Raw genomic sequence first — 22,376 nt, forward strand, 5'->3', positions numbered from 1 at the left:
ACCGGAGCCGTTTTCAGAACAAAAATACGTTCCATGGATCGTCCGTAAAAAATTCGTCAAGGAACGCCATTCTTTTCTTTATTTGGTTCATTGCGCATCTTCGGAGACGCGTATTTCCTTCACCCCCAATGTGAGAGGGTAAAAGAGCACACTATCGCCTCTTGCGTTTCGGAAAAAAATATTAAAAGGAAACAGAAAATGCAACCCAAGATAAGGGCAGTCCTGATAGAGTCACCGGATACATTTGTTTTTGTTTCGTTTCTCTTTTGTTTCTGCAAGTTAAAGCTCATCTTCGACGCATGAGGAGGAACTGTGCTCCTTCACCCTCTCATATTGGGGTGGAAGAAAGACGCGTCTCCGAAGATCCGCAATCAACAAAATAAAGAAAAAATGGCGTTCCTTCACGAATTTTTTTGCGGACGATCTATCAAACGGATGTTTGTTCTCAAAACGGCTGCGGTATCAGATGACCAAAGGGACCAGATGTTCTCATTGAGGCAACTTCGTAGCTTTTATAAATAAAAAGTTAGTTAAGGCATTGCCCTAGGAGTTTGCTAACGCCCTCCTAAGGAGTGCCTTTCAGCCTATACTATAATGCAACTGACTTCATCTCGGAAAAAGTGGCATATATATTTTTAAAAATATGTTCGCATTTATCTGGAACACCCTGCATATATATATATATATATATATATATATATTAAATAATTAATGAAAATAAATTAATCAATTAAATTAAATTAGTTAATTTAATTAATTTTAAAATTCGAGTAATTAAATTGATATTTAATTAACAATATATATGGGTGTCTCAGTTAAATCCCCGGGCTAAGTAATTCACGAATGGGTGCACCGAGGGGTTCATGGGTGCACGAAGAACTTTCTTTTTTACAAGTATCTGTCCGATACCATCTAGAAACCGGGCACCGTGTGAATGAGGGCGAGGTGAGCCCCTCGCCCTCATTCACGCGGTGCGCGGCTTGTAGGCGGTATTTAAATAAAAATTCAAATGAGTTTCGTGACAAAACATTAAAGCAGGGCAAAGTCGGCTTTAAAATAGGTACGACACATTTTGGGGACCTTCGGTGGACACCTTTTAGAGAAAAAACTGCCACCGGGTCATTTGTTGCAGTAATTAATTGGTTTCGGTTTACATATTTTTGTCGCTGCTGGTCGCAGTGAAGCGCAAGAGGACGGTCATCCACTTCCTTATCCAACAACGAATTACGCGTTCTTGAACTTAGTTTGCTGAAGGAAAATGGAAAGCATGTGATATCAAGGTGCTATGTGATTATCTGTGTTTCGTCCGTGCGATCATGACAGAGAAAGGGCGCATATCACTCAGATAAGCGAGGTGGGGACTGGCGTTATACGAGACGTGTTCGTGCTCAGGTACCCAATCTTAAACGTGTCACTGTCCCATAACGCGCGTTAAATGTATCACTTCGACCCGTGATTCGCCACGAGCTTATGTGCGAGCCTATGCGACCACAGCGGCTTTGGAGCGGGCCAACCTTGAATATAACGATAACGATAGATACGTGAAAGTTGAAGGTCCGGGCCCTGTAGTGTTCCCTGTTTGCTGTGCGCAATGTCGCTGTTGTGAATGGGCTACTGCTTCAGCTTCGTCTTGTCTCTTCTTTTTCTCTCTGCTTTGTTCTGTGTTGTCACTGCCGCATTTAACGACTTCCTTCGCGCCCTCGTCACGTTTCGTGGCCACGATTGTTATCACTGGGAGTACTTCGGCGTTTTCAAAACACACGTAATCTCCTAGCAGCAGGGAATGAATGCAGGTTTTACAAAGGGACATACCCTGCCTCAAGAAAACACAGTGGGCTCGCTCATAAACGCTGTCGCATTTAGTAACGCAGCTCTATGAAAGAGACATAAGAACGGTCAGACATGGAAAACGTTCAACCTGAGAGGGGACAGACGGGAGAGCAAAAACAAGGCCGTGAGTAAGCGGGCTTCTAGTTGTCGTCCCATTTTCATATGTTGTACGTTGAGACGAATAGAGATTATTATACCACAACTACCGTCTTATTTCTAACAGTGGCGCGGGATGATGAAGGGTCTAAGTTCTGGAGGGAGAACCGAGAGAAGCTGTATAAAGTAGATCGAGATGGCTAACTCCGACAAAATGGGTTATTTTTATTTCAGAGGCGAAGAAAGGAAAGAAAGGTAACGATCTCATGCTGCCGCCATTGTCCCTCTCTTCGGATGCTGTCGGTCAGCAGCTTATCATCATGATGATTGAAGCAATTGTGTTTCTTGCGATCGTATGCCTATGGGACAGTCCATCTGGACGATGGAATACAGAGGGCGAAGTGCAAGTGTTAGAAGACAGCGATGCTGAGGCAGAGCGGGCGCTTGTCGAGAGAGTAGTATCAACCCAAGCTGTTTCTCGGTACACACTTGTTGTGCGTCGGCTAAAAAAACAGTTTCCTAATTTAACAGCCGTGCGTTCTCTGTGTTTCACCGTCAACCCTAAAGAATGTTTCGGCTTGCTTGGCGTGAATGGGGCTGGCAAATCGACGACCTTCCAAATGCTGACCGGTTTGGTGACTCCAACGGCCGGGGACGCATGTATCGGCAACATGATTATGAGTGCTGGAGTTCGACAGGTTTGTAACCCTTTGTTGCATGTGATGGTATCTTGAGCTGGTCGTGCCGGTGTTTTGAACGGAAGCGGGACAACCCGTCTCTTGCTCCGCAGCCGACGCGGAAGAACCGTACACGAGCCGAACACGAACCGTAGCCGAGTTGAACACCTCAGCAATTCTTGATAACTTGAGGCGGGTTTTGTTATTTGTAGAAGCGTAAAACGATATGGGACCTGAATCTACCACTGCAACCACGCTGACGGTTTTCCAGTAGAAGGCCCCACAGTGACATGGTCATACCCTTCTGCGTATGTTGTAACAGCAGTAATAAAGCTGGTGGGATCCCTAGAGCACTTCCAATGGGAGTAACCGATCAAGAGGAAGCTGGCGAGCGCAGAGCGCGCGCACTGTTGAAAACAAACTCCTGCAAAGCGCCTCGCCAACGCGCATTAGAGCGAGCGGGGATGAGTCGAACATACCATAACTGTCAGTCGATGTTTGGTGTCACGTAACCTCTTCCATGCGCTGCTTCTTCATTACAGTGGCAGTCTAAAATTGGCTACTGCATGCAGTATGGCGGCCTTATTGCAGAGCTGAATACATTTGAAACCCTATACCTGTTCGCTCGTCTACGTGGGGTGCCCGAAAAGGACATCCGTACACTAGTGGACAGCATGATCAAGGTTGTGGATTTGTCGCTGCACGCGCATAAGGTTTCTGGCAATTATAGGTAAGCATTGCTTCATTCATTGATTTCAGCTAGAGTATCCTCAGCAGCGATCTGGGATACGTCCCAAGCAGCCCAATACGTCCCAATACGTCCCAAGCAGCACAATGTACTGAAAGTCGAGTGCAATAGGGGTGGACTTTGAACAGACCTTGAACAGACTCTTGAAACTAAGGAACAGTGATAAGACACATACCGTCCACCCCTATTGCACTCGACTTTCAGTACATTGTGCTGCTTGGGCGTGTCGCTTGTGAAACCTAAAGGGCGAAAACGCTGCCACGTGCATTCTGATGATCAAAATATTTCGTAGAGTAGCGGTTTTGCTGCTGTGACACTCAGACTCACAAACACAACACAATCCTCAAGGTGCTAAAGAACACGACAGAGGGGTCTCCATCGATACGAATATATATTTATCATTGAGCCGGCTAGTGATTTTGATTTTGATGCCGTCATCCTTAGCAGCGTTTGTATTTTTTACTTTTTTTGGAAAACAATGAATTTACCAGGTCAAAAATAATATTTGCCGGCTACACTTCAGCATAATAACGACGATAAAACCCGAGACAAGAAACAGAAAAAAAGGACAACACGACACGTTTTCAAACTCAGCAACCCCATTTAATAGGTTGCTGAGTTGAGAACGTGTCGTGTTGCCCTTTTTCTGTTCCTTGTCTCGGGTTTTATCGTCGTTATTACAATGTACCACCACGCCTGCAGCCTTGCACTTCTACCATTGACGCTTCAGCATATTTCAAAGCAGTTATAAATCGCCTTTATTCGGCGCACACCCACGTGACAACTACTAAGCTGTCGCAGCTGATATTTACGTCATTGAAAACTGCTGCATTGCTGCTATTATCATGCTCTTCATTTCTGGTATTTATCTCAAGAACCACTACACTATGTCGGAAATAATTTTACGTGTGGCATCTACAGGCCACTTCCTGTCGACCACAGTTGTAGTCCTACGATCAGTTTAGGGGCTTAGACAACTGTATTCGCGGCTTCAGGGTTTCCTTAAGTACAGCGAAGCCTTAGTGCGTACGTTTCGGAACGAGGCACCCAATTTCGGGGTTATCAACGAACAAGGCATACGGCACCAGCTCAACCCAAAATCAAGCCCCTTGCACGTGCAACGCCGTCAAGCTGCAGCCGCAGTATTTCATTTAGTGTGCGGAATCCACTTTACGTGAAGAATACAAGCTTCGATCATGAATGTCAATGTCGAGCTTATGTGTGTGATAAGCGCTGCGTTCTGCAATACGATTACCTCAACGTTTGACGGACATTCTTGCACCATGCAAGCTAGAGTATGATCTGAGTGGTAGGAGGCCAAGGGTAATATGAGAAGCTTCATAACTAATTAATTAGGGTCATAAAAATTCGATTTTGTGTATCATAAAAAAATTGTATTTGTGACACCACCGGAGGTCACCGGAGGAATAATAATGTATTATGTAACATTAATTAAATAATTAATTATGTAATGTAATAATTCATTCACAAATTGGGCAGATCATGAGGTGAGGAGTCCTATCCGCAGTTACTGGTCTAACAGGTGTAACAGATCTTCCACGCTTCGTAATTCTATTTACAAGTCCTCCTTGAATACTTCTCCTTCCTTTCGTGTGAGCGTTAATACGAAAATAATACTCGACCTACCGCATACCCCGATACCTCTACCCATTGTTACGTCATTTGTAGAACTGTAGCACAGAATTACACGCTAACGCGAAGGTACACATAACGTCGTCTGCTCTAGGTCGGAGAGCAGTACAGGAGCAACGGAAAAAACAATGACGAACTTGCGCGAGTTGTAGCAAATGGCCTAAAATGTTGGGCAGACAATGTGAGACCGTGCAATATGCTTCTGCGCGTTACTTGCTTGACACGCGTTGTTTCGTGCAAAGAGCTTTCTTTCTCACTCTGACGACGAAGACGACGACAGCAGGCAGCGTACGCATATCGTCCACAAAACACGCGTAAAATATGCAGATAAGAAGAAATGCGTTGAAAAAAAGCTTGCGGACCGACGGACTGCGTGAGGTAACTGTGATTGCATTAGTTAGATACGCACCTATCGGATTCACCTATGTAAAAGGTGTCACAGCCAACAAGTTAAAATCACCATTTTGTGCCGACACTGTCGGCGGGCTAGGTTGATAGACATATGCGCCATATATGATGACAGATAAGCTTACAATGTCGCTTCCAAAATCTTGTGTCAGTGATGCGGAGCTCACCCACGGTTTACACACTCGAAATGACACTAGAAATGAAGCGCACGTACAGACAAATGCACTTTCTAAAGTTAATGCTTCAAGATATTATTGACACATTTAATTCATTAATGACTAAGTAGTGTCTATAGCCATCTTGGCGCCCTCTCGCTGGGACTACGTCAGGCACATTGCTCCTGGAACGCACCGCGTGGCACCGGGGACAAACGGAGACCTTTCGGTTCCGTTATGGCCTCTTTGTCTTTACGTTTCATTCGGAATCACCCTATAATGAAACGCTGCGCGAACTGCGCTGTATCAATGTGCTTTGCCCAATTATTGGAAGTGTACATCTACTACTCTTTGAGAAGTCATCCTATGCACATTTCTTGGGAGAAAGTGGAGTTCAATTGTTTCAGCAAGGAAAACCCTGGAAGCAGCCCTGAGGGTATAGGTTTAGGGCATCCACCGAATAGTACTTGTCCTCGTAGGGGACCGAGCTCTCTCTAGCCTGGAAATTGTGTACATTGCCTGTTTTATGCTCTCACACAGGCAGGAGAGAGCGCCGGCAAAATAATGGAAACGCAATAGGGGCTTAGCCTTCTGAACGTGCGATAGTGTACGACCGGTTCCCATTCGTGTGGGAGTGGAGGAGGCAGAGCGCAAGAGAACATAAGACCGACCCCCAACGGTGCCCTGATCATTTGGCAGTCTGGTCTGGCCTTGGTCATGTGACCAAGAATATAGGATCACTCCCCTTTGCTGCTCTGATCAGTTCCCGATAATCAGTCACGTAACCGGGGTGTCGCAACGGATTTCTCTTCCCTGACTGCTAGGCGTAGACTACGCGTCAACAGTGAGGAAGCCGTTGCTTCCGGATGCAACAAAAAGCTTGTAAGATGCAGGTGTAATGCTATTTAGGACATTCCTCTGACCTGGGGCAAGTCATATGTGGGACAGACAGGCCGTGTCTGAACGACGGGCTGCGCTTACACTTGTCCTCCCTGCAAACCCACACAGGCAGCCACCTGGCCATGCACTGTAGCGATTGCGTATGTGGAAGACACACGTGTGCTTAAGGGCGACTCTGACAGTCTCGCCAGGGAGATCTACAAAGGAGCACAGATTCAAAATGGAGGTGAAAGATGTGTCAGCAAGCCGTCAGTGGAGCTACTGTACAAAGATATTAGTTATTCTCAAGATTGTTCTTGATTGTCCTCCTTTCCTGTTCTCTCCATTTCGCTTTTTCGCCTCCTTTGGGAAGTAAAGCTTCAGTTGCCACTCGGCGCTCTGTGTGTGCATTTATCTCTTCTTTTGTGTCCCGGCTCTGCGCTGTTTTACATAGCTTCTCGGAAGATATAGCAGTGAAAATCCTACCCCAGGAGTAAACTAAAGTAAGGTTTCTTCACCTCACATTAAATATTTCAAATGGCTTGTGTTGGTACTACGGGACAATGCACCCTAAACCTCTGCTTAACTCACACAGCTACCGTGCAAAATACGGTAGATATATCCGACATAGAGAGTCGGATACATGTATCTCCGACTCTAGGCAAGCAGGCTAGCATTGCAGGAAGACGTGTGGCTTATAGAATGAATGATAGAAGCTGCACTGATTGTAAGAACACCCCGGTGCGTCAGCATGCCTTCCGCTGAACCACCTTCCCCTTTTAGACTTTCTATTCCCTTACATTCTAGGCCCATTAAGAGTATTTGCTGGTTTTAGTTTCGCGTGTGCGGTTCGGTTTCTTTCGGTTTCGGTTCCCCAAACTCAGCATTCAGCCCACCAGCTGCTTGGCTCATATTCCTTTCTTCACCGAAAGGCGACTGAGCGTCATCTTCTCCTAACACATTTTTGAAGCGTTTCCAACCATTCCAGATAACTGACTTGAAACGCTTCCTCCAAGATGACGCGAATAAATTCGAGGAGTTCCCGTTTCTTATATTTCCCCGTCGACTAGGAAACAAGACCATAGATACGTGCAAAACAACGCAGGGACGGGACACGAAGAAGAAACAAGTGCACGCACAGAGCGCTGATTAGCAACTGAAGCTTTACTTCCCAAAGGGGGCAAAACCGAAAAGGAGAGAAGAACATGAAAGGAGGACAATCAGGAACACTCTTGAAGATAACTAATATCTTTGCACAATAGATCCACTGACGGCTTGCTGACACATCTTTCGCCTCTATTATGAATTTGTGCTCCTTCGTAAATTTCCCTGGCGAGCCTGTCGGTGTAGCTCCTAAGTACACGCGTGTCTTCCAAACGAGGTGAGTGTTCGCGCAGCCTGTCATTCAGACACCATCCTGTCTGCCCCACATACGACTTCCCGTACGTCAGAGGAATGTCACAAATAACATTACACTTGCACTGGACGAAAGGCCTTACATGCTTTTTGTTGCATCCGGAAGCAACGGCTTCTTCACTGTTGACGCGTCGGCACAACCCGCCTAACTTGTTAGGTGCAGTGAATACAACGCTAACGCCGGCAGGCTGGGCAACTTTCTTTATGTTGTGGGAAACGGCGTAGATATATGGAATGACTGCTATCCTGGATGGGCGATCATGCCTGGGAGCCTCTTCGTGCTTCTTCGGCGACTTCCCGAGGAGAACCTCAGCTATGCCTGTTATCAGCTGAATGAGAAAGCACGCGGTTTCAAGCCTCAAAATTTGTCAAAAGACCATAGACCACAGATGCGTTTTCCACGTATTGGGCAAGCAGAAATGACACCCCGCAGATAACGTGACCTGCCTCTACAGATTGCTTCCAAATGAAATGTAGAAAAGCCAGAACAAAATTGAAAGGTCTCCTACTCCTCCGGCGCCGCACGTGGCTCTGTAAACCCACCACTCTCATTGCGCATAGACGTGACGTATGCCCAGCGAGTGAGCGCCAAGATTCAGGTATTCAAGCCTATTTGGCTCCCGCCAAGTGCGGAGGTCATGCGCAGTGCTTCTCGTGACCATTACTATTGTTGTGGTGGCGGCGGGGGTGGACTAATTGGACGGAACTGATGTGGTGAACAGTGTGTGTAGAGAAATATTGTCACGGGTAATAGGCGAGCGTGAGAGGACGAAGACGTCTAATAAACCCGACCCGACCCGACCCGATAATAAACAGACTGAGTCACCTCCGTTTCTCTTAACAATATGTTGGGGTGCTGGTGAGTGACGTTTCGTCTTTTTTAGTGCTTTGTTCGCGTTGTCATGATAGCGCGATTGGCCTGGACACGCATGTATGTCCGAGAAGACCACTGTATTACTTAGACCGCGATGAGTACTGTATAGCCTAACTCGTTAGAGGTATGTGTTTGTCTGGCCGACGTGTTTGCGATTGCAAGTGACATTTGTCTCGCCTGCATGTTCGTGATTAAATGTGCGATTAATCATGCACGATGAAAAGTGTATTAGCCGTGGTTGTTCTGTACCCGTGCATACTTTTCCCGTTGCTGGAATATTCGCGCACGTTTTCCCCCTCAATACCACTTCTTTTTTCTTTTGCCACGAAAGCCGCCGTAATGACGACGGTGTTGCCACCTCGAGTACCGCTTTGCATCCCCACCCCAGATGTAACACCCACCAGGTGTAACCCGTGATGGTACAGCCCATGACCTGAAAGAAGATGTGCCATTACTGTGTCATTAACGAATTAAATGTGCATAGCAATGACTTGAATCATTAAATCAGTTAGGAAGTGATGTATGTGCCGTTCATTTCCAGAGTCATTTCAAGTGTGTATACAGAGACTGATTTCTATATCACTGCCACCTAGACATTGGGAGTAATGTGATAGGTTAACTACGTGCCCCATTGATGAATTGGGAAATGCAGTATTATTCGTTCGGAGACGTCTAAAAATGCTTGAGAGCTTTAAATGTCGGCAACAAATTTCGACTTTGACTTTTCCCTAATTATTTAGGCTTCTTATATTACTCGAGTTCTAATTGGCCCCTACTATTGGTCGCAATCTCTATCCCCGAAGAGACGTTTGCGCTCGCAAAATCCAAAACACGACGCAGTGTACGAGCCCCTGTACTATTTGTGCAAGACGGCGCTATTTGCTAGTGTCGTGACTTTTTATGGCCTTCGACGATTGCAGTGGAGGGAATAAGAGAAAGCTGAGCATCGCAGTCGCCATGATAGGATTACCCGAACTGGTGTTCCTGGACGAGCCGAGTGCCGGAGTGGACGTTGTGGCTCGACGGAAAATCTTCACCGTAGTGAAGAGTGTCAGGGCTGCTTCGGGGATTTCAATGATTCTGACGTCGCATAGGTAGGTATTACAAGATTAGTTCAGTTTTTGGCGCTGCATAGCAAAACTGAAATGTTCCCGACGAATGCATGATTTATTAATCCTTTATTTACTTGAGCTCTACGCACTGGTTCTAATGGCACTTGTAATGAAAACGTGGAAAATAGGAGCGAAGGAAAATAGTAGCGAAAAAGAGACAATGTAGTTACGTCAAAGAGCGCGAGAGTGTTGATGTTTCTGCGTCGTAATACCCTCATTAAAATGTCTTCGTCATAGATTATGCAGAATTTCATCAGCTTAAATTCAGCAGCTATGCGATAAGTGCAGTAACATACTATATGATCCTCCTCTGATGAAATAAAAACTGCTATCCAAAACATTGGACCACTTCACAGAGAACTGAGTTATTGTTTAAGGCTGTAGTCATGTTCAGCCATGAATAGCATCCTAGGTGTTGCAGATGAACTTCCTGACACATGCTTATTGCACTGAACTGTGAAAATAACTGGGAGAAATATATTGGAAGGTCTAACTAACACAACGATTGAAACACTGTTGGCTTCAGCTGGTCAGCAATAGGAAGAAAGAGATGCACCGAGAATAGCAATCTTACGTTGAACGACAATACAGACGCATCACACTTCACCAGCGGGCATCTCAGACACTACCTTCAGCGCACCTCACGGCGGCGCTGATCACAACTGTGTAGGCGAGCACATCAATGTCGGCTGCAATGGCTGTCGTCTTGTATGGCGGCTTCGAGAAAATTGATTTGTTACGCGAATTCTTCAGGGATCAGCACTAAGCTTTACGTGAATGGCCACTGAGACAGACACGCATGTAAGTGGTGTCAGGGCCTTTGTAGCTCCAATTGGAGCAGCAAAAATCTGCTTCTGGAACAGATATGGAGGAGGCAAATTGGCATTTTGGAGCACATATGCCGGACTTTGTAGAAGAAACGTCTGGTACGCAGATTGGTTCCTTGAACATTTGATATCCGCACAGGGTCAGGAATCATGGGAAGCAAAGCATTTGTTTAATGTAAACATTTTTATGTAATTTTGTATACTGATATCTTTATATCAATGTACAAAATATTGACTAGCTAGCATGACTAGTTAAAACGTACACACACTCTTGAAAAGTAGTAATATTTTGTGGACCAGCTGGCATGATTAGTTAAAACGTACACAGACGCCTGGTAAACACTAGTACAGCATGAAACGTTTCGCACTGTCTAAAGGCAGTCACAATACACAACCAGACAAACGTTGTACTTTTTGCGCTGCCCGGCGAACATCAAACTATGGATAATTGTATCAATGTGAGCACTGAACATGCAATCGATCCAATTATCCATAATTTGTTGTGCCATGGGCATCGCTGAGAGTACAACGTTCGTCCGGTTCCTCCCTTTTCTTGATCTGCGGGATACTGTCAATATATTGAATGCGCTGGAGGAATTTTGGCAATTTTTACTTAGTGTCCTTCAGCAGAACTCTTGCACTCTCCCCCATCACCGTGTCCTTTGACATGACACCTTGGCTGACCAGTGTGTGGTCATTCAAAAGAAGTTCTTGGAGGGATGCCACCTGCGATTGTCGTCTTTTTTCTTCTCACTTCCCCACCGTGTCATTTCACGTAGCCTCAGCACTTCGCTTTATCTGTACAGTTTCTCCTTCTCGTTCCAGGCGCTCTTTTTATGCTCTGTTCGAAATCCTTTATAGTGGTTTTGGAAACAGTTCATGTGTTGTTTAGGTCAGCCACTCGATTTGAACCTTGAAACCTACATATCTAGATGTGCTTCGAAATCCATTATTAGTATGCGGCGCTGGGTGCCACAAATTCTTCTAAAGAGCTGTGTTTCACCGAAAGTTGCTGCAGCGGCGGCCATGCCATCTTCATGCGCTCATTGTTTAGCTACGACTGCCCTTGCACACCTCGCTCTCTACCCGTTATTCTTTTCAGCTGTTGTCCTTCGCCCGCTGCCAGGAACGCGTAGCACTTCCGCTTGCAGACGGCACCAGCACTTGCGAAGAAGTGCACTTGCCGCCTGCATTTGTTGTTTGCCGTTTTAGAGTTTTCGGAAGCGCCTGCAGTCAAAACACACAGGCTTCTCTTACACAGTGAGTCCCAGAAAACGTGTCATTGAATTATAATAGAAAAACGACGCCACCCAGAATCACGCAGTCAAAGGCAGTTCTTCTTACTAGGTTTTTGCAACCTCGTGACGTGAATGTTATATAACGTAAGTGTTATTATGAAAATTTTCGCGAATTGAATTGGAAAATTTGCCAACGAAAGGTCACTTATTTCCTCACCAGTGTGAACACCGTGCCGAATTTACTCACTTTCATAATAATTTATTTATTGATATCCATATCCTCAGGGCTATGAGTAGGGTTCCGCGTTCTCGATGTTTATTTTTGGGCGGATTCGGCGTATATTTTTCGATGTTTATTGATTTTCGCGAAATCTGAGTTTTTCGGTGTTTTTCCTTGCTTGTACATGGTTTACGCGACAGTTATCGGCGAATATGAAGTGCAATGTAATTTCAGTGCTGTGCACGTCTAACGCAGCCTTAGCAGCAACAACCAATGCGAATTACCAGTTTTACCAGTACCAGTTTTACGAAGTACCAGATCGAGTTCTATAAGTGCTGCAAGAAATGACCAGAAGGCGTTTGTTCGCCTTGTTCATTACGCGAACTATTCAGATTCACGTGACGCCGCGATTGCACGTGCTCCGATATGCGCGCCGCACCTCTTTCACAGCCCACATTAACTGTCACGCGACAATACTGGCATACGACAACATCTTCCTTGCCTGAGAGTTCAAAATCATTTTTTCTTCTTCTTCTTCGCCCTCGGAGCAGTGGCCGTTATCCACTAAGGGCGATTGGCCAGGACTAGATGACCATTGTTTCGTTCAAAAAGTTGATTTTTGCAAACGTAGTCCGTGGTCTTCTTCCTTTTTCTTCCCATCTCGGGTGCTGCGGAAAGACAGGACGGCCGTATGTGGAAAGTCGACGTGTATGTACTGTCGTAATCTCTCTACTAAAGAACTAAAGGCTAGTGACGGAGGTTCTACTTGGCGTCACGTCCCTAAAAGGTTCACAAGCGCGGTGGGGCACCTACAATGGCAGCAGAACAAGATTCGGAGTAGCGTACCCAATCTTGGACAAAAGGGTTCACCCTGGAACACTCCGTGTGGTCGCAGGTCATCCAACCATAGCAAATACCAAGAAAAGAAGAGTAATAAAGGAAAGCCTGCTTGGCATGTTGGAATCTTAAGCTGTGCATGTGCAGCAGTTTATCTGTCACGGTTCCTGGAATGTTCCTGTGTATTCGATGATTTTCGATTAAAACCGAAAACGTGGAACCCTAGCTATGAGGCGTTGAAGAGGGGAGGGTCAGTATAACTTTGGGAAGCAATGGAACCAAAAGGAAAAGAGGCAACATAGAACGATCCACACACTCCGCAGAGATAGCGACAAATTATTTGTTTATTTATTTATATACCCTCAGGGCCCAGAAGGCATTATAGAGAGGAGAGGCATCAGACACAAAACAAGGCACATACCAAAATAGCATAATATAATTACACGTATGGCACATACATGGCATCATTTGAAAAACATATAAGTTATACATAAATAACACATGATATTACACAAATAAGTGATACAGTAACATGTAACAAATGTAATACAAACCAAGAAACATATCGTGTACGAAAAGTTGAAGAAGTTGAAGAAGAAAACAAATCGGATAGTGCGTCCCTAAAAGTGGAAGCATCCCGGATGGTGACGATGTTACGGGGATGAGACTTCCAATCCCACGCTGTATGAATGGAGAAAGTATCGGAAAATGACTTCCTGTTAGTGTAATGCACCTGTACTGGTGTAATCTGGTGATGAAAAGTAGATGGACACCATTGGGTCGTTATGGTGTAGCAGTTTGCGGAATACGAGTACGAATTACTTTTCTACGAGAAGAGAGCAGCGGTAATCGCAGATATCTTTTTGTTGATACGACACTTGCTGTTCGACAGTAGTTCGACAAAGTAAAGCGTGCTGCGCGGTTCTGGAAAGATCCACGCGCCTTGATAAGGCTATCACTGCCAGGGATAAAGCCAAGGGATGAATTCGCGGCATTACATCTCTGAGTAATCTGGGTCTTCCATGACAGGTTGGGTGATATATGGACGCCAAGGTACTTGAAAGATGTAACAGACTCGAGAACTCGGATGGCGCGACGCGTTACGTGAACGAGATAATCTTAAATATATACATATGTGGATGTTTAATTTCATTAACCATGTTGAGCACCACAACTGTAATGAGCTTAGGTCGCACTGAAGGAGATCAATGTCAGGAGGACTGGTTATAGTACGATAAATTACACAATCGTCAGCGTACATTCGAATAGGCGAGGCAATGCATTCAATGCAAATCAAATCCAGATGGTGGATAAGATGTGAGTAAGTTACATGCTCGAGCATTTTGCAAGGAATACTAGTAAGTAATATTGGCCTATAGTTTGTCGCATGATTTCTACTTGTGAACCTGGATGATCTTTCCCACTTTCCATACGTCAGGTAACTCGTCCGCGTCCAAAGATTGCCCATATATTTTCGTTAGTATTAGTGATGAGTACATTTTAGTACTTATCAGACATTTACTGTATGTGCTGTCTATGCCGGCATTGGATGATACTTTTAGTGCGGCCATTACCTTGGCTACGCCAAACGGGTCTCGAACGATGGAGCCCATAGGTGTAAAATTTAGCGATCGTGGTGTACTGAGGACAGTGTTTTGTACAGATGAGAAGACAGTTGCAAAGTAGTCATTAAGGACATCGGCAGCTGTAGAGTCGGGCAGAACTTTGCCATTATCATCTATAAGTGTTACTGGATGACTGTCTTTTTTGTTCACCACGTTCCAAAATTCTTTTGCATTTCTTGTTAGCAAATGAGGCAAGGTTAGAGAGTAGAATGCCTGTTTAGCTACCTTAATGGCATTCCTGTACAAGCTAGCGGTTCCTTCAAAGTTCTGCCGATGGCGTGTACTCTGCGAAGAGCGAGCTATCCGGAATAGTCTACGTGTTTTGTTCCTTAAGCGGCGGATGGTCTTATTGAACCATATAGTGATTCGGGTGATGAAACGATCTTAGTAAGCGGGATGAACTTGTCAATGAGGCTCTCTATCTTAGTTTTGAATATTTCCGAATTCTCGTGAACTCTGCGCCCGCGAAATTCTTGGAAGAAATGGTCACAAAATCGTTCTAGCTCAGTGTTAATAGCATCAAAGTTTGCTTTATGGTAGTTACGGATGGATTTTTCGTTCTTTAGGCGGGGCTTTCGAAAATAATTAATATACAAATGCATAATAACGTGGTCACTCAATTCAGGTCGGTACACAATGTCTGAAACATTAGAGGGGTCAGAAACTAAAACAAGATTGAGTGTGCTAGCTGTGTTTCCGGTAATCCGTGTTGGGCGGTGACCATCTCCGTCAAGTTAGTCTTTGCACAAGTTCAAAGGGTCAGCATCCGCAGCAGAGTACACGATTAAGCGGGGGTCAGGTCCCAACCAAACAACACTAGGGCAGTTGAACTCGCCCACTATAAATATGGACAGCTTTAGGAAACGAGCTACTATTTGACATTCGACATTTATTTATTTATTTTACCAAAATAAATGAAAATACATAGATGAATATACACATAGAGGAACCAGAGGGAGTACTCCCGGTTAAAGGTTCCTCATCAATAGCAAAATGAAGGTATTATAACAGAGCACAATGATAAAAACAATTTAAGATGATACAATACACTTGATGATGTTACAGATGCTATAGTACAATACACTTATATCATCGTCAAAAAAAGCAAGTGGAACGGAGATAGATTATACAAAAAAAAACGAAGGTGGTTACAAACGAGATGCATTATGGAATAACACATGCTTCAGTTTGTGTCTAAATAGCGGATGAGATCGAATGCATGTTATGTCACGTGTTAGTTGGTTCCACTCGCAAGCTGCACGGAACAAAAACGACAGCTTCCCATAGTTTGTATTAGACGTAGGTAGGTTCAACAGACCACCAGCTCCTGCCCTAGTACGCCGGGTTGAACGAAGGTGAAGAAAATTTATTTTCGGCAAAGTGAGGTTAAGTTGTAATATACGGTAGGTCAGGTTTAGTATACTATAAGAGATTATGTCATGAACTGTAAGAATACGAATTTCGTGATATGGGACATGAGCGAGCAACGGTAACCCAAATGTAATTCTGATAGCTCTGTTTTGAATTACCTGAAGGGCACGAAGATGAGTTTTGTGAGTTAAACCCCACACAGAAGCACAGTACGTCAGATGAGAGTGTATGAAAGCATAGTACAAGTTAAGCAGAATGGACGGCGCAAAGTAATGTCGGGTTTTTACGAGTACGTTGATACCGTATGAACTCCTGCGAGTGATATCGTTAATATGGGACGTAAATCGAAGATGGCTGTCGAATACGACTCCTAAGAATTGGTTGTATGTATGTCATGTCGTTTACTAGCATCGTTTACTAGCAGCCGTCGTTCACTAGCTTACGTCATGTAGTTTACTAGCAAACGTCGCTGAACTAGAAAGTGGCCTATAGCAGACACCGAGAACCATAGACTTGCAGGTACATTTAGTGTTCAACCATAGCAGCTGAGGGTCAGTGTTGATATGCATGGGGGATGCGGTGAGTGAATCAGCAAAAGCGATTAGAATACCACCTCCCGTCCTGCCGGGTCGGTCCGCACGATGAACTGTGTAGTCTGCACTGTCTATTGCATTTAAACATTTCGGAGTTTGACACTTTTGCAGATAACCAAGTTTCTGTGAGAAAAAATAATATCTGCACCACAGGAGTCGTTGATCGAGCAAAGTTTATCACGTTTTTTTTTTTTTTTTTTATGAGGGTACGTCCGTTTGTGTATAGCGCTGGTATAGTCTAGATGTTGGAGGATGTTCTCCCCTTAGGGACAGCTATTCCTGATTTGTGACGACACGTCTCGGCTGAAGAGCCATGGATGACTGGAGTACAGGTACACCAGGAAAAGACTGTCTATCATAGCCGTCCTGTGCCGCGCTAGGGAAACTACCAGAGGAAGCTGTCGGAGCACGCTTTCCACAGCGTACAGGATTACGCGGCGAGTCGTACACGTAGCAACTGTTATCTATCCAAAGCTTGTTTAGCGCAGTTTACAGGGCATGTTTCGCAAGCGACAAAACTCAATTGGCTTTTTTTTCGGGCCAACCGCGTCGCTGCACAAACGTCCTCATAGATACAGTAGTTTGTTCCACGCAGCTTTGATTCATTTTGGAACACGGTATCCCGAACTTTAAAGGACGAGATCTTCGCTATTATAGGACGTGAACTTCCTTCTCTGAACCGCCCTATAGACGGTGCACGCGCTCGAAAGCATCTGTGGGCATGGAGAGACCCAATTTCTGCGTCATGAGTTCAGTTACATTGGGTTCCGACTGGGCCCATGTTTCGTTAGTGATGTAATTGATACCATGAAATATTAAGTTGCTTCTACACGACTGGTTTTCAATGTCGTCAAGACGACAACAGAGCTGAATATTTTCTGCCTTGACAGTTTCAATCTCGTGGCACATTCGCTCTACTGCAGACTTCATTTCGTCGACAGCGCTTATAATCGTGCGCAAAGCTCAGTTACCTGGTTTCAAATGCCTCTTTGCCCAGTTTGAAGCGCCTAATCAGCGTTAAGTACACCGTCCTGACGACTGTCCAGCGAACTTGTTTGGATTTTGAGTTCTTTTAACATTCCGCACATCTCCCACATTTGTTTTGATAATATATCAGTTGCGGGACCTTGGGAACGACTCAATGTCGCCGCACTGAAGCAACAATTCATGCGCAATACAGACACAGTCACATATAGTTGTCAGCAACACTTGTGGGCATGGGAGTAACAATATTTGTTTTTGTTGTTGCATATAACGATGTTAAAGTACCAACCTGTAAGAATAAGGGCTTCACAGAATTCCCATGCCCACTGAAGCTGCGGTCGTAAAACGGTTGGTTTATGTAGTGCATAGCGTGATGACAAGTACATGGCATTGTTGACGAAGGCGCAGTTACCGCTGGAGAGATCGGGATCACCCTGTTTGTGCACATAACACCGTTGACAGAAGTGAACTTGTGGACCCGTGTCTTCGATAAAGTGAACAAGATCCTGGTAGGGGGACGTAAGTAGGGCATTTGGACGCAATCGTCTAAGCATAAGAGCAGAGGAATGTGAGGCCACATCGTCTTCACAGAATTCCCATGCCCACTGAAGCTGCGGTCGTAAAACGGGTGATGTATAGAGTGCGTAGCGTGATGACAAGTACATGGCATTGTTGACGAAGGCGCAGTTACCGCTGGAGAGATCGGGATCACCCTGTTTGTGCACATAACACCGTTGACAGAAGTGAACTTGTGGACCCGTGTCTTCGATAAAGTGAACAAGATCCTGGTAGGGGGACGTAAGTAGGGCATTTGGACGCAATCGTCTAAGCATAAGAGCAGAGGAATGTGAGGCCACATCGTCTTCACAGAATTCCCACGCCCACTGAAACTGCGGTCGTAAAACGGGTGGTGTATGTAGTGCCTAAGGTGATGACAAGTACATGGCATTGTTGACGAAGGCACAGTTACCACTGGAGGGATCGCGATCACCCTGTTTGTGCACATACCACCGTTGATAGAAGCGAACTTGTGGACCCGTGTCTTCGATATGGTGAACAAGTTTCCTGGTATGGGGACGTAAGTAGGGGATTTGGACGCAATCGTCTAAGCATAAGAGCAGAGGAATGTGAGGCCACATCGTCTTCACAGAATTCCCATGCCCAGTGAAGCTGCGGTCGTAAAACGGGTGATGTATAGAGTGCGTAGCGTGATGACAAGTACATGGCATTGTTGACGAAGGCGCAGTTACCGCTGGAGAGATCGGGATCACCCTGTTTGTGCACATAACACCGTTGACAGAAGTGAACTTGTGGACCCGTGTATTCGATAAAGTGAACAAGATCCTGGTAGGGGGACGTAAGTAGGGCATTTGGACGCAATCGTCTAAGCATAAGAGCAGAGGAATGTGAGGCCACATCGTCTTCACAGAATTCCCACGCCCACTGAAACTGCGGTCGTAAAACGGGTGGTGTATGTAGTGCCTAAGGTGATGACAAGTACATGGCATTGTTGACGAAGGCACAGTTACCACTGGAGGGATCGCGATCACCCTGTTTGTGCACATACCACCGTTGATAGAAGCGAACTTGTGGACCCGTGTCTTCGATATGGTGAACAAGTTTCCTGGTATGGGGACGTAAGTAGGGCATTTGGACGCAATCGTCTAAGCATAAGAGCAGAGGAATGTGAGGCCACATCGTCTTCACAGAATTCCCATGCCCACTGAAGCTGCGGTCGTAAAACGGGTGATGTATAGAGTGCGTAGCGTGATGACAAGTACATGGAATTGTTGACGAAGCACAGTTACCGCTGGAGAGATCGGGATCACCCTGTTTGTGCACATATCCCCGTTGACAGAAGCGAACTTGTGGACCCGTGTCTTCGATAAGGTGAGCAAGTTTCCTGGTAGAGGGACGTAAGTAGGGCGTTTGGACGCAATCAATCGTCTGTAAGAATAAGAGCAGTGGAATGTAAGGCCACATCCTGTCTTCACAGAATTCCTATCCCCACCAAAGTAGCACAAAAGGGAAATTGAGGTGTTAAGAATAGTTAGGCATCAAATAAATCAGGTAAGGCGTCCCTGAAGGTGAGCGGGTCCTGGATGGAAGCAACAGCACGTGGCAACCTGTTCCATTCCGGCGCGGTGGGGACAAAGGAGGAGTCTGAGAAGGCACTAGTATTTCCATACAGAATGCGCACTTTTCGAAAATCGTCTGTGCAGTGCAAAGTGTAAGCGGAAGATTAAATGTACGAGAAGAGAATGGTATCGTTGTGATAGAGTGCCCTATGGAAAATTGACAAGCGGGCATTCTTGCGATGAGATGCTAAGAAGGGTAAACCCAGAAACCTATTCGTGCGACGACGACAGTTGAAAGAGTATGAAATGGCTGGGGGGGGGGGGGGTCAGTTTTGTATCGATCCTAACACTTGATGATGTTATCAGTTCCAGGATTCAATACTGATGATGCGTAATCAAATTTTGGTCGCACAAGAGAAGGGGCCTTGGAAGGGGCCGTGGAGAATGAGCGTCTGACGAAGGCAAGAGGATAGTTAGCTGTATTACAAATGTGGGTGATATGGGACATCGAAGACACTTATATTCAGATACTTGATCGAGAGGGACGTCGTTAATTTTATATTGAAACGTGGGTCGCTGACTACGTGAAACATTTAGATTTATTAATATTCAGTTCCATGGACCATGCTGAGCACCAGTCAAGAATGGAGTCCAGATCAGACTGCAGAATATGGGAATCGGAGGAGTTAGTCATGGCTCGAGAGACTATACAGTCATCGGTATAAAGCCGAATGGAAGAGCTAACGCACCCGGGTAAATCGTCAATGAATATGAAAAAAAGTAGCGGGCCCAAGGCGGGACCCCGGGGGACGCTCAAGGACCGCTCAATAAGGAAAGACTGAATCAAGGACAACGCATTAGGGTCAGTGTTTAGTAAGGATAATTTTAAAAGCAACCGATTATGAGGGACCTTATCGAATGCCCAATGAAGTCCCAAAATATACAATCAACATCAGTTCCGCCGTTTAAAAGTAGATTCGCATCGTGAATGAAAGATACCAACTGAGTCTCAGCAGGAAAATGTTTGCGAAAGCGATGTTGATAAGGGCAGAAGAAAGAGTTTGGTTCAGTGTGATGGGTTAGATGACTGCAGATGGTATGTTCCAATAGAGAGTGTTAGTGTACCGTACGCTATCACCTTTGCGTACGTAATCGATAACGTTGATGGTTCTGCGCCATGTGCGAAGCTCTCTTTATGTTTTGCGCGCGCGCAGAACCACCCCCAACGCTATTGCTTACGTACGCAAAGGCGATAGCGGATGATCCAGTAACACTCACTAATATCTTGCACAGTATACTGAATATATCAGTATACTGTGCAACAGTACATATATAAGTATTATTAGATAAAGTATAAGTATAGTTATATATAGTATATATAGTAAAGTATATATTATATCAAGTATAACAGTATACTTTAGCTGCACAGTGTACTGAAAGTCGAGTGCAATAGGGGTGGACGGGTAGCTGGAACGCCTTGAAGAAAATCTTGAAACTCAAGAACATTGGTAAGACACATACAGTCCACCCCTATTGCACTCTACTTTCCGTATACAGTGTTCTGTTTGGGTTGGTTGCATGACCAATAAAGAGTGATAACCTTTCCGATTTTCCACGCATCCGGGAGCTCGCCCACCTCCAACGACTGTTCAAAGAGTTTAGTAAGAATGGATCGCGAATACAGTTTCGTGCTTTTTAACAGTTTAGTGTTGATATGGTCAACGCCCGAATTTGACAGCAGCTTAAGCTGGTCTATTAAGTTGGCCGCACCGAACGGATCGATTATCAGTGAATCCATAGGCAACAAGTTCCGCGGTTTCGGTACACGAGGGTCATCGGTATTTGCAGCAGGATGTTTAATAAGTTAGCTGTTGCAGGGTAACTTATGGTGGCACCATTGTTATCAGTGAACGTTGTTGCTACGTGGACTTGTTTGTTCACAGTGCGCCACAATTGTTTGGGTGAGTTGGGTGAGTGCAATAAGTTCGGAAGCGTTGAAAATAAAAACATTTGTTTGGCTTCAGTAATGGGAACTTCGTATTCGTAACAACTGTTTGCTGCAGGGGGACGGTAACATACGCCGATAATTATTTGTTTATGAGATCACTCTGCAGACAGCCATATAGCTTCTAGGTTTTAGTCAATATTCACCAACGAAGTTTCCAAGACATTTCACACGGAAATCAGTACTCAACTGCCTGTTCTGGTTGGCCTGTAAGCACGATACAAAGGATTCTCCTTGTAACATGTGAATAGCTTGACGTTAGATATTCTGGCGTTCAGCCAGGTTGTTGTAAGAAACACAATGTCTGCTTCACACGAATCCACTATCGAAGACAGTTCATCCTGTTTTTTGACTAGGCTTCTTGTATTCGTGTAGAGTACATAAAATCTGGGCACAGCGAAATGGTTATTCATGGCCCTGGCCAATGGTTATTGGTTGCGGATGAAATTCGTAACCAATGGCCGCAATGTAATTGAAGTTTTATGTTGCGGCTGATGCGAGGACTGCTCACTGACGAAGTTGGCATGAGAAGAAGCAGCCGAAACAGCAGAACTATCACTAATACTACGGTCAACACAGCGCACAGTTGCACCGGCGGAATCATATATATATATATATATATATAGTGAAGAAAAACAGCATAGGCTCTTTGGCTGCACGTTCAACATATGTTTATAAGTCCCAAACGTCGCCAATGCTGGTGTGGCGACGTTTGGGACTTATAAACATGTGTACATATATATATAAAGG

General features: G+C 45.0%; 1 protein-coding gene across 1 annotated transcript in view; it reads left to right on the plus strand.

Moving 5' to 3' along the window:
* LOC135388463 (phospholipid-transporting ATPase ABCA1-like) overlaps positions 1–22,376 on the plus strand; it is a 391,000-nt gene that overhangs the window by 334,738 nt on the left and 33,886 nt on the right. Inside the window, exons 20-22 of the mRNA XM_064618039.1 lie at positions 2,161–2,624; positions 3,146–3,333; positions 9,657–9,830. Of these exons, the coding sequence (XP_064474109.1) occupies positions 2,161–2,624; positions 3,146–3,333; positions 9,657–9,830 (826 nt within the window). The remainder of the gene's footprint in view (positions 1–2,160; positions 2,625–3,145; positions 3,334–9,656; positions 9,831–22,376) is intronic.

The sequence above is a fragment of the Ornithodoros turicata genome, chromosome 3 (assembly GCF_037126465.1).
Source record: "Ornithodoros turicata isolate Travis chromosome 3, ASM3712646v1, whole genome shotgun sequence".
NCBI classification, from domain to species: domain Eukaryota; kingdom Metazoa; phylum Arthropoda; class Arachnida; order Ixodida; family Argasidae; genus Ornithodoros; species Ornithodoros turicata.